The sequence below is a fragment of the Trichosurus vulpecula genome, chromosome 1 (genome assembly GCF_011100635.1).
Source record: "Trichosurus vulpecula isolate mTriVul1 chromosome 1, mTriVul1.pri, whole genome shotgun sequence".
Classification (NCBI taxonomy): Eukaryota; Metazoa; Chordata; class Mammalia; order Diprotodontia; family Phalangeridae; genus Trichosurus; species Trichosurus vulpecula.
Window position 1 is genome coordinate 255,019,161 of NC_050573.1, and position 12,690 is coordinate 255,031,850.

General features: G+C 37.1%; 1 protein-coding gene across 1 annotated transcript in view; it reads left to right on the top strand.

Moving 5' to 3' along the window:
* Nucleotides 1-11,693: 11,693 nt before the first annotated feature.
* Nucleotides 11,694-12,690, top strand: part of LOC118836613 (meprin A subunit beta-like) — a 129,644-nt gene continuing 128,647 nt past the window's right edge. Inside the window, 1 exon segment of the mRNA XM_036743857.1 lies at nt 11,694-11,756. Within this exon segment, the coding sequence (XP_036599752.1) occupies nt 11,694-11,756 (63 nt within the window).

Here is a 12,690-nt window from a genome sequence, read left to right on the forward strand (position 1 = left end):
AAATTAGCACAGAGATCTAATAGTCAGGGCTCCAACTGTCTAAACAAAGTAATAGATACATAATCACCACACAGGGAGTGCCAATATCTGGGTTCACAAAACCGGAAGGAGGGCTCCTTAATGATGGCTCCCCAGAGTCTCCTCTGGCCAAATCACAAAGACCTCAGGCAAACATTCTTCCCAGGAGTGAGCCCCAAACACACACACACACACACACACACACACACACACATGCACGCACACACACATATGTGTGTGTGTGTATATATATATATATATATATATATATATATATATATATATATACACACACTTACTGCTAATAGGCTCAGAGCCAGAAGGCACCACAACCCTAGTGACTCAGTGCCCAATTAGCTTAGTACCAAAAAAGTGTGAAAGCCTTCCTGCAAGGGAGCCTCCCCATAAGCAAACTTCCCCTAAGGCAAGTTCCTCTTAGGCAAATTCCTCCCACAATGGGCTTTATGTGACTCAGGATGTATCATAACTGTGAGGTGGACCAGAGCTCAAAGCAGCAAGACATCCATAGTTGAAATACCCATGTACTTTTAGACTTGGGAACACAGCCCCTGTTCTAAGAAAAAAGGGGACACATGTGGTCACATGGGCCTATTAATGGATGAGGAAGATCTTATATTCCATTAACCCTACAGGGTCACAAAGAGTTCAAAAGGACTATAAGGACTGAACAACAAACAAAAATTCAGGTGGGCTTCTGTTTATGAGAAGGTTCCTGCCCAGGCAGATGTCTTGGGGGTTGGGAGTTACTGCATTCCTCAGCTAGAATGGGAGAAGTGTCTTTTGAACTAAAGAGATGGTTTTAATGGAAAAGAAAATAATAATTAATATTAATAATCAAAAGATACAGCATTAAAATTAATTTTCCTTACTTCTACCTCTAAATATGTAGTTTTAAGATGTTTTAGAGTATTGAGCATTATAATATGGATTTGTTTTTCTTTGTATCTCCAGTACTTAATATAGTGCCTGGTACAAACATTATTGGTGTTCAATTGTTCAGCCACATATGACTCTCTGTGACCCTGTGGACCAATGGTCCATTGTATTTTCTTGGCAAAGATACTGATGTGGCTTGCTATTTCTTCCTCTAGTTTTATGAAGATAGGGCTTAGGTGATTTGCTCAGGGTCAAATAGCTCGTAAGTATCTGAGGTCATATTTGATTTCTGGTTTTTCTAACTCCAGGCCCAGTACCACCCAGTAACCATATATAACTAAAAAAATTCATAAATATTTATTTTAAAATGACATATTGCCTGAGGAACAAAAGGAGTCTGTCAAAATGTCCCAGGAGTATAAACAACTTGTTATCAATTCAGTAATTATTGAGTAAATCACCCCAAATCCTATAGCATCTATTCTTTCTATATTGATTCTATCAAAGCCTTTGATTCAGTTCTGCACTCATTGCTTAATCATATACTATAACTATATAAAATAGTCCCAAGGAGGTAATTTGCTTAATTTCCTTTGTGCCTGTTAGCTCATCTCTATTTGTGTGAAAAGTGTTTTGTAAATGTGTTCATGTAATTCCTGGGTTTATCATGGCAGGTAGAATCCCAAATAAGTTATGTTGTCTACAGTTATTTAAATGGAGTTTTGCTTTCTATCTATCGCTGCTGGGCTTTAGTGGTAACATCTGGAAATGATGATTTTTGTGAGTTCATTTTATAACCTGCAACTTTGCTAGAGTTGTTAATTATTTTAAATTGTTTTTAATTGATTCTGTAGGAGTCTCCAAGTATATCGTCATATCATCTGCATAAAGTAATAGTTTTGTTTCCTCTCTGCCTATTCTAATTCCTTCAATTTCTTTTCTTATTTAATTGCCATAGATAACATTTCTAGTACAATATTGAATAACAGTGGTGATAATGGGCATACTTGCTTCACCCCTGATCTTACTGAGAAGGCTTCGAGCTTTTCCCCATTATAGATAGTACTTGCTGATGGTTTTAGACAGATACTACTTAACATTTTAAGGAAAGCTCCACTCCTGTGTTTTCTAGTGTTTTTCTTTTAAACAGGAATGGGAGCTATATTTTGTCAAAAGCTTTTTCAGTATCCATTGAGATAATCATATGATTTCTATTGGTTTTGTTATTGATATGGTTGATTATGCTGATAGTTCGCCTAATATTGAGCTAGCTGTGTATTCCTGGTATAAATCCCACCTGGTCATAGTGTGTGATCCTGGTGATATATTGCTGTAATCTCCTTGCTAGCATTTTATTTAATTTTTTTTTGCATCAGTATTCATTAGGGAAATAGTTCTATTATTTTCTTTCTCTCTTTTGGAACTCTCTGATTTAGGTATCAGCACCATATTGTGTGATAAAAGGAATTTGATAGGACTCCTTCGTCATCTATTTTCCCAAATGGTTTATATAGTGCTGGAATTAATCGCTCTTTAAAGGTTTGGTAGAATTCACTTGTGAATCCATCTGGCCCTGGGGATTTTTTTATTGGGGAATTTCTTGATGGCTTCTTCAATTTATTTTTCTAAAATGGGGTTATTTACATATTCTATTTCCTCTTCTGTTAATCTGGGCAATATATATATATATATATATGTATATATACATATATACATATATATTCATCCATTTCACTTAGGTTGTCAGATTTATTGGTATACAAATGGGCAAAATAGGTCCTAATTATTGCTTTAATTTATTCTTCATTGGTGGGGAATTCATTGTTTTCATTATTGATGCTGTTGATGTGGTTTTCTTCTTTTTTATTTTTAATCAAATTAACCAATAATGTGTCTATTTTATTGTTTTTTTCATAAACCCAGCTCTGAGTTTTATTTATTAATTCAATGGTTTTCTTACTTTGAATTTTCTTAATTTCTCCTTTGATTTTCAGGATTTCCAACTTCATGTGTAATTGGGGATTTTAAATTTGTTCTTATTCTAGCTTACTTAGTTGCATGCCCAATTCATTGAACAGCTTTTCCTCTATTTTAGACATATAAATTTCCCCCTAAGTACTGCTTTGGCTCCATTTCATATATTTTGATAGGTTGTCTCATTGTTGACATTTGCTTTGATGAAATAACTGATTATTTCTATGATTTGTTGCTTAACCTAGTCATTCTTGAGGATTATATTCTTTAAGTTCTAATTAATTTTTAGTCTATCTTTCCGTGGCCTTTTATTAAATGCAATTTTTATTGCATCATGATCTGAAAAGGATGGATGCATTTAATATTTCTGCCTCTTTGCATTTGATTGTGAGGTTTTTGTGCCCTAATACATGGTCAATTTTTGCACTGGTGCAAGATACCACTGAGAAAAAGGTATATTCCTTTCTGTTCCCATTCAATTTTCTCCAGAGGGCTATCATATCTAACTTTTCTAAAATTCTATTCACCTTCTCAACTTCTTTCTTGTTTATATCATGGTTAGATTTATTTAATTCTAAGAAGGGAAAGTGGAGGTCTGCCATTAGTATAGTTATATTGTTTCCTTCTTTTCTGTTCATCCTTCCTTCTTGCAGAAGACCAATGACATCAGGAGGGTGATGTCTTGATTTACAAGTGAATTGAATTTAAGTGAGGCACAGCTATGCAAAGTCATCAACCCCATTCACTCCTCCAAAGTCATGGTAGTGCAGTAGCAAGACATAGGTAAGGACAAATGGAGATGGCTCAGTCTATTCCTCCTATAACTTATTTAACTGCTCCTTTAGAAATTTGGATGCTATAGCATTTAGTGCATATGTTTAGTACTGGTATTACTTCATTGTCTATGGTATCTTTTAGAAAGATGTCAAACTTTCTTTGTCTCTTTTAATTAGACTTATTTTTGCTTTTGCTATATTTGAGATCATTATTTCTACACTTGCTTTTTTTTAAACTTCAGCTGAAGCATAAGATATTCTGTTTTAGCCTTTTACCCTTCCTCTGTGTGTGTCTCTCTGCTTCAGATGTGTTTCTTGTAAAGAACATATTGTAGGATTCTGTTTTTTAATCCACTCTGCTATCTGTTTCTCTTTTATGGGTGAGTTCATCCCATTCACATTCACAGTTCTGATTACTAATTGTGTATTTCCCTCCATCCTGTTTTTCCCCTGTTTATGCTTTTTTCACTCTTTCCCCTTTCACCCTGCCCTTCCTCACTAGTGTTTTGAGTCTGACTACAGCCTCCCTAAATCTGTCCTCCCTTCTATTAGCTCCTTTCTTTTTTCTTGTCCCCCTCCCCTCTTACTTCCCTATAGGGTAAGTTAGATTTCTTTGCCTAACTTAGTTTATACATTATTCCCTCTTTGAGCCAAGTCAGATGAAAATAAGCTTCAAGCAATGCTCACCCCTCTCCCTTCTCTCCCTCCTTTGTACAAAGTCTTTCACACCTATTCATGTGATATAATTTACCCCATTCTGCCTTTCCCTTTCCTCTTCTTCTATTGCAAGCCTCTATCTCATCCCTTAATTTTTTTATACCATTCCATCAAAGTCTTGCACCAACTGTATACACTCCTTTCTAACTGCCCTAAGAAAAATACAATTCTTAAGAGTTACAAATATCATCTTCCCATGTAGGGATGTAAATAGTTTTATCTTATTGAATAATTTACATTTTTTTCTTTCTCATTTATCTTTTTATGCTTCTCTCGAGTCTTGTGTTTGAAAATTGAATTTTCTATTGAGCTCTGGTCTTTTCATGAGGAATTTTTGAAAGTCCTCTATTTTACTGAATATCCATTTTTTTCTCCTGAAAGATTAGTTTTGCTGGATAGTTGATTCTTAATTGTAATCCAAACTCATTTGCCTTCCAGAACATATATTCTAAGACCTCCAATTCTTTAATGTAGAAGCTGCTAAATCCTGTGTAATCCTGACTGTGACTCCTCAATATTTGAATTGTTTCTTTCTGGTTGCTTGCAGTATTTTCTCCTTGACCTGAGAGTTCTGGAATTTAGCTATAATATAATTGTGAGTTTTCATTTTGGGATCACTTTCAGGAGGTGATGGGTGGATTTTTTCAGTTACTATTTTACCCTCTGGTTTTAGGATATCAGAGCAGCTTTTTTTTTGATAATTTCTGGAAAGATGCTGTTCAGGCTCTTTTTTTAATCAAGGCTTTTAGTTAGCCCAATAATTGTTAAATTATCTCTCCTGGATCATCTATTTTCCAGGTCAGTTGTTTTTCCAATGAAGTATTTTAATTTTCTTCTATTTTAAAAATTCTTTTGATTGATTTTTGATGTGTCATAGAATCATTAGCTTCCACTTGCCCAATTCTAACTTTTAAGGAATTAATTTCTTGGGTTGGCTTTTATATCTCCTTTTCTATTTGGACAATTCTACTTTTCAAGTTGTTTTCTTTTTCTAAGCTGTTGACTCTTCCCCCCCGCCCCGATTCTATTGCATAACTCCCTTTCCCCAATTTTTCTTCTACCTCTCTTATTTGATTTTCAAAATCCTTTTTGGACTTTTCCAGGAGGACTTTTTGGGCTCAAGACTAATTTATATTTCTCTATGAAGCTTCACATGTAAGCATTTTGACACTGTTTTCCTCTTCTGGGTTTGTGTTTTGATTTTCCCTGTTGCTGTAGTAGCTTTTTATGCTCAGGGCTTTTTGGGGGCTCATTTCCCAGCCTATTTTGTGACTTTTAAAATTGAGCTCTACTCCTCAAGTATGGGGGGCACCATCCCAAACTTCTTGTGCTGGGGAGGGGCCAGGTTTCTGGTCACTGTTTTTTGGTGCAGGGTCCTCCAGGCAGGCTGTTTGCAGCTGTGCTGGGGTCTAGTTGAGCCACTTATTCCAAGGCCTCCAGGTCTGATGCTAGCTTGCTATATCAGGGCTAGAGGCCTTATAGCTGGCCTGCTGTGCCACTAGCCTTCTGAGTCTGGTTGCAGGGCTTTGATTGCTGATCTGTGCTGGGTCTAGGGGCCTTTGCTGGCTTGCCCTGACACCATCTACCCTGGGCTGTACTCCCTTTTTACCCAAGTCAGAGAACTCTTCCCTGCAGTCCTTCTAAGTTATCTTGAGTTGGAAAATTGTTTTATCTAATCCTTTTTTGGGTTCTAGTTTTCCAGAATTCATTTTGAGGCATGATTTAAAGTTGTTTTGAGGGAAATTGGGGAGAACTCAGGCAACTCCTTGCCTTTTTTCCACCATCTTGGTCTCCACTTTGACATCTCTAAAGTGAGGGGATAGGACAAAATGGCTTCTGAGATGCCTTCCAGCTTTAGATAGCTGAGCCTACTTAAAGGCCTTTCTTGTTGGCCAAGCCTATTAATAGAAAGTAGGGGAGGGGGGGGGGGAGAGAGAGAGAGAGAGAGAGAGAGAGAGAGAGAGAGAGAGAGAGAGAAGAGAAGAGAAGGAGGAAGGGAAAGAAAAGGAGGAAGAGGAGAGAAATAATTGATTATGTTAGTAATGGCTTCCTCTAGAAGATGCATCCGAATTGTGCTTAATACTAAATCAAAAATTCTAAAAAGGAGAAGTGCATGAGGAATGCACTACAGATACAGGGGACATGTGTTTGTGTAAAGCCATGGAAGGAGGAGATAGAATATCACTTATTCATCATGTATGTGGAAGAGTTAGCAAACTATTTTGTCTAGATTGGGATTCCATGAAGGGGAATAATCTGAAAAGAGTCTGGAGAGTTCATAGGAACCAGATGGTGAAGGGCTTTAAATGACTGGAATTTGGAATTTTATTCTAGAAGCAACTAGGAGCCATTGATTATTGTGAAGGGGAGGGAGAAAGCATGACATGTTTAGACTCTATGTTAGCAATATTAATTGAAACCTGTGTGGAGGATGGATTGAAGAGGAAAGAAAATGAAGGTAAAGAAATTAATTAGGAAGCCATTTTGGAGTCAATAGGAAAGACAACTAAGTGGCATAGTGCATAGAACTCTAGAATTGGAGTCAGAAAGACCTGAATTAAAATCTGACCTTAGGCACTTACTAACTGTGAGAGCCTAGGGAATTCACTTAACCTCTGTCTCATCATCTATAGAATGTGAACAATCTCATCTCCCTCCCAGGGTTGTTGTGAAGATTGTTGTAAGGATAAAATTTAAAAAGTCCATTGCAAACCTTAACATCCAATATAAATGATAGCCATTATTATTAAGGAGATGAGGCCTTGAATTGGGGTGGTGGTTAAGTAAGTGAGAAAAGAAAACCAACTATTCAAAATATATTGTGGAGGGTGGGAGTTAGAGGCCTAGTCTCAACAAAAGCCTATCAGCTGATTAGGTATAAGGCAATGTAGTGTTTATGAAGGTTTCAAAGTCGCAAGCTACAGTGACTGGAAGGATGTTGGTGACCTCAAATAACTAGGGAAGTTTATGAGGAAGAAAATGAGCCCAATTCATCTTCCACATAGTTATCGAAGGACTATTTCTAAAGCACAGGCCTGACCTTGTCACATCCCTGCTCATCTACCTCCAGGGACTCTCTGTTACTTCCAGTACCTAACACAAACTCCTCTGATATACATTCAGTGTCCTTCACAATCTTGTTCCATCTGACCTTTCCAGACTTACCTATTTCTCCCCTTCATGTGCTCTGCAATCTGGCCAAACTGGCCTGTTAGGTGTGCCTCTCCCAAGACATCCCATCTCCCAACTCTATGTCTTTGCATAGGCTGTCCTCGATGCCTGGAATGTTCTCACTATCTTTTTTACTTCTTAGAATCTCTAGCCTGCTTTAATGCTCAGTTCAAGAACAGCCTTCTGCCTGAGGATTTTTCTGATCTTTCTAGCTGTCAGTGTTTCCTCCTTGAAATGAACTTGTCTTTATTTTATGTTTTGCACAATTATATTTACATGTTTTTCCGACATTAGAATATAAGTTCCTTAAGGGAGCTGCCTAAGGCAGGGACTGTTTTATTTTTGTCTTTGTAACTGAGGCATCTAGCACAGTGAATAGCACATATTAGGAGTTGATGATCACCCTAGTGTAGAATAGGAGGCTGGGATTCAAATCTCATGCTTGCTTCCAGCATGATGTTGGGCAAGTCCAGGAACCTCCCTGGGTCACTATTTTCTTCCCTACAACATGAGATAGTTTGACTAGATGACTCTGATGTCCCTTTCATCTCTAAATGTATCATTCTATGATCCTATGATTGCTAGATAGAAATATATCCCAATATAGGATATATTGACTGATTGTGTTGGAAGTGAGATGCCAACAGGAGATCCAGATGAACTTGTTGGTAACATGGAACTTTAGCTTAGGGGATACATTAGGAATGAATACAGAAACATCTGGGAGAAGTGCTCAGAATAGAAATGCTATTTAGACATATGGGAGCTGAAGAAGTCACCAAACGAAAGACTATAGAAACAGATGAATAGCCCAGCCTTGAACCTCACTGGATATGCACAGTGACCAGAATAAAGATGTAAATATTTCTTCATCAAATTCTATTTTATAGTTGATTAATTTAGAGTTAAGACAGAAAGATATTTTTAAGGTTGTCATAAGGCAAGGCATAACAAAACAATTAATTCAGTCAACAGGCTTATCATTTTGGAGATGAAGTGTACCTGAAAGTTTTACAGAGTTTACATACTGATTTATGAATGTTAAAACAAGAGATTTTACATGTGTTGATGCTGGATACAATGGATAAATATCTCGAATCATTTCCCTGCAGCAAAGTTTGGAAGTTTGGTAAGGTCAGATGGAATCAAGGTCAAGTGTGGGGAGTGGAACTAAAGAGGAGACAGATGTGATCACAGACAGAGAAGACCAATAAGGTTATACAGATGGGATAAACCAAAACATTTCCCAATAAAAGTGCAAAGATTATTTGTGAAAAAGGAAAGTCTAGACAATAAATCAGGTCACCATCATCATCATCATCATCATCATCATCATTGTATACATAAACTTGGGATGCATTAAAAAAAATTGGAAATAGAGAACCTGGGATCAAATCTCAGTGCTGTCATTGAATGCTTGTGTGATTTTGACAAAGTCAATTAATTTCTCTAGGCTTGATTTCCGTATTCCCAAAATGGCTACTAGGTTTTTGAAATCACCTATCCTGTACCTGCTCTTCCTATCTGTTGTTTGTTCAATGGACATAATACATTCAGGATTGGAAGAGAACTCATCCTCAAGATGAAGATGAGCACCAGATAGAAAGACCAGAGACAAGACAGGTGGTTTCAGAAACCTGGTAGAGGCCCACCTCAGTAGCCTCCATAATGGCAGTTCTCTAGACTTGGTACTGCAGAATGAGAGTGGTAAACATTGAGGCACATCCAGAATTCCATTACTGTATAAATACTTTTATTGGACAGGCATAATATCTAAGACGCCATCAAAAAAGTTACATTGATGCATGGCTGTTTTACAGACCTGAATAAGGCTCCTTGAGATTTTGTATCATTTTTACAATGTATTTGTATTTTTACAATGTATTTGTATTACTTTTTGCAATTTTTGCCTAAGGAATCTATTCCCCTTCTGGAGCGTGCATCTCAGCAACCAGGTTTACCTCAATCTACCTTTACAGTTATGTACAAGAGCCAAAAATAAGTGCTTAGTTGGGCAGTACCTGAAGAGGGAATTAGATCTGTTTAATGCCAGCATGGTTTAGAAATCTTCATTAAACCCTCTTCATTGAACATTTTAAGATGCATATTCTCCTTAAACCAGAATTATTGGTAAGGGACTCTTTTGGTCACCTAAGGTCAAAGTCTGATGGTCAAATTCAATTGAATTCTATCTAATCCCTTTTGGATGAGCACTTAATATGTGCCCAACCCCGATAAACATGCCTTGCGTTTAGTTTCATCATTTGTCATAGTACATGGACACTGAGGGAAGGCATCAGTGTGGTACAGTGCAAAGAGGACTGACTGTGGAGTCAGAGGATCTCACTTCACCTCTGATGCTTATCACCTGTGTGACCATGGGCATTTACCTTCTCCGGGCCTCAGTTTCTCATAGTAAAATGAGGTTGGGTTACATGTTTTATCAAGTGCCTTCTAATTCTTAGTCCATGATCCTATAAATTGTACATATGCAGATTATAAGAAATTAATTTTTTTCATTCTTAAAATATTAGATAGTGGGGTGCTTGCATGGAAACATCTTTTTCTAGGCTAAAAGTGAGACTGAAAGCTCAGTGAATAGCATTAATGTTGACATTAGACTTTTGGGAGTGGAGTTACCAAGATAGACTCATTTATAAACAGTTCTTAGGAGCCCAAGGACTAGTTCCTCAACTAAAAAATGAGGAAAGCAGTTATGGAAACAAATACATTCTAGGAAACTAAGGCAGGTTTTGATGATGAATGAATACACATTGGTACTAAGAGGGATCTGTGTTTTAAGCAGGTGACCAAGACTTTCAATTGACACTGGTCTGGGGAAGAGATTGGTTAAAATTAATTTAAACCTATGGCTGATAAAGCTGCCCCTTTTGGTATAGCTCTCTTCTTTTAGATTAGAATGCTCCCTCATAGTCAGACTTCAAAATTTCTCCTCCTTTATTCCTTTGGGTTTCTCAGCAGATTTGGCCTTGATCTGGCCCTCATTGTGGTCGGTGTTCTAAGAGGATTAGTGTTCTGGTGAAACCTGTAGAAATACCTACTTCTGATCCCATTTCCTTTCTTTGTCTTAGATTCATTTTATTTCCTTTTAGTTTCAATTTATGGAGCCTCTCCAAGAAGCAGAACCCCTCCTGAAAGAGCTAAGATTCACATGTAATCTCTGTTGAGTAGCTCAAAATACAGAAATTCACTAAAAATCTTTTGTTTTTGGAAGGAGGGGTTAAAAAAAAGAAGGGATGCCAATGGACTTAAGAAAAGGTTGGGAAGTCCTTTCACCCTTTTCTTGAAGTCTTTATGATGCCAAAGAGGCAATAGCACAGGGTGAAGATAGAGCTAGCTTGGCCTGGTTTCAAGTACTTATTCTGACATAATAGGTATGTGACTCTGGGCAAATGACAATCTTTCAGTGCTCTAGGCCATTGGTGTCAAACTCAAATAGAAATGGGGACCACTAAATGATACAGAAAGATAACTTCAGGTTACATATTGACTTAGAAAAATGACATACTGTATTTTTATTTTTTCCTGAAATATACTAGTTACATTTCTATTTGGTTCTGGCCTAATTTGTATTTGGTAGTGTTTCCCAAGTGGTATGTTTGACACCTCTGCTCTAGGCAACTCTGAATCCTAGCCAAGGCTTCAACCTTGATTGCTTCCATTAGGAAGATGTAATCAAAGTCCCAAATGGGCTCACCTCCCCTATAACTTCATCTAGTTGATTACCAGTTCATCGATTAATAAGCATTTATTTAACACTGAATTTATAAATAGTTTATAATAACTTGTAGAGTGGAAGGATAGTTATAATGATTCTAAATAAATTGTTTACCTTTTTATCATGTGTGGCTTACTGTCATTAGATTAGATATTTAACCTTTCTGGTTGGCCCCTCCCAGGTTCTTGCTGTTTGAAAATAAACAAGTTAGACTGCCCAACCTCAGGAAGGTGCTCAGTTTGATGGTCTTTACCCTCTTGATTTGAAGAATTATTCGAGGAAGAAGCTGATCTACAAGATGCCTCACACAGAGCAAAGGCTCTAATCTACGGTTTTTGCCTCCATATAAGTAAAAGCCATTTGGAATTTCATAGTTTGTGGCTCTTAGCTGGGGATGCAACATGGATTCATGCTGTTTGCCTTGGCTTCTGCTCTGTGAAGCTCTTCTTGTGATCTCTGGCATGGTAAGGAATCAAAAGACTACAAGATGTATGGAAAATGAAGCAAAACAAATAAGCCAACTAGAGTACAGCAGGTAACTTGGTGGGCAGTCCTGGGAAGAGTAGTGGTACGTTTAAAAGTTATTAGGCATTGGTTTTCTTTCTTGTGAATTATTCAGGGTTAATCGAATAGGCATTTTTTAGGACAAGCAGGGAAAATGTACTGTTTGGGATATCCTGGCTGACTTCAAGGGACTGGGCAACATGAAAGGATGTGAGGGAGAGGAATAAGGGGTTAAGAGACTGGTGTAGTTGGTTGTTTTTGTTTTTACTTCACTATTTTATGTTGGTTTCCCAATAATACGGGAAAAAGGGAATTGGTTTTAGTTCAACTTTTGGTATTGACAGATGACATGTAGATTTTTTAAAAATTACTTGAATTAAAATCTCAATGTGAGTGCATGGGCTGCAGACTATGAAGGGCTCAGCAAAGTAGCAATTCTTTTCTGATTTCTCATTAACTTTAGCCCAACCTTGTGCAGGTACAGAGGGACCCTGTCCCAGCTGAATATGGACAGATAAACTCAAGTACTAAGTTATATTTTAAATGTTTGGAGAGATGGATTAAGTTATAAATTTAAAATGCTAACCAAAGCCTGAAGAATTGATCATTTCTTTTAAAACATTTGCTATAATCTAAAAATAATGAATGCCACAAAATCAACTGTTAAAAATGCATTGCATATTTGTATTTATGCAGTTGTGGATTTCTATGTACAGGCATTCTTAATGGTGAGACAACATTTTGGTGTCAAACGTGATGGTGTACTGTGTGCTATGGACAACTAGTTTGTAGCATTAACCTGGACTCACCAACTCATTTCCTTTGCTTAGAAACAGCTATACATGGACAATGATTTCCTAGCACTTTTATATGAATCAAAGAAATAGACTGAGG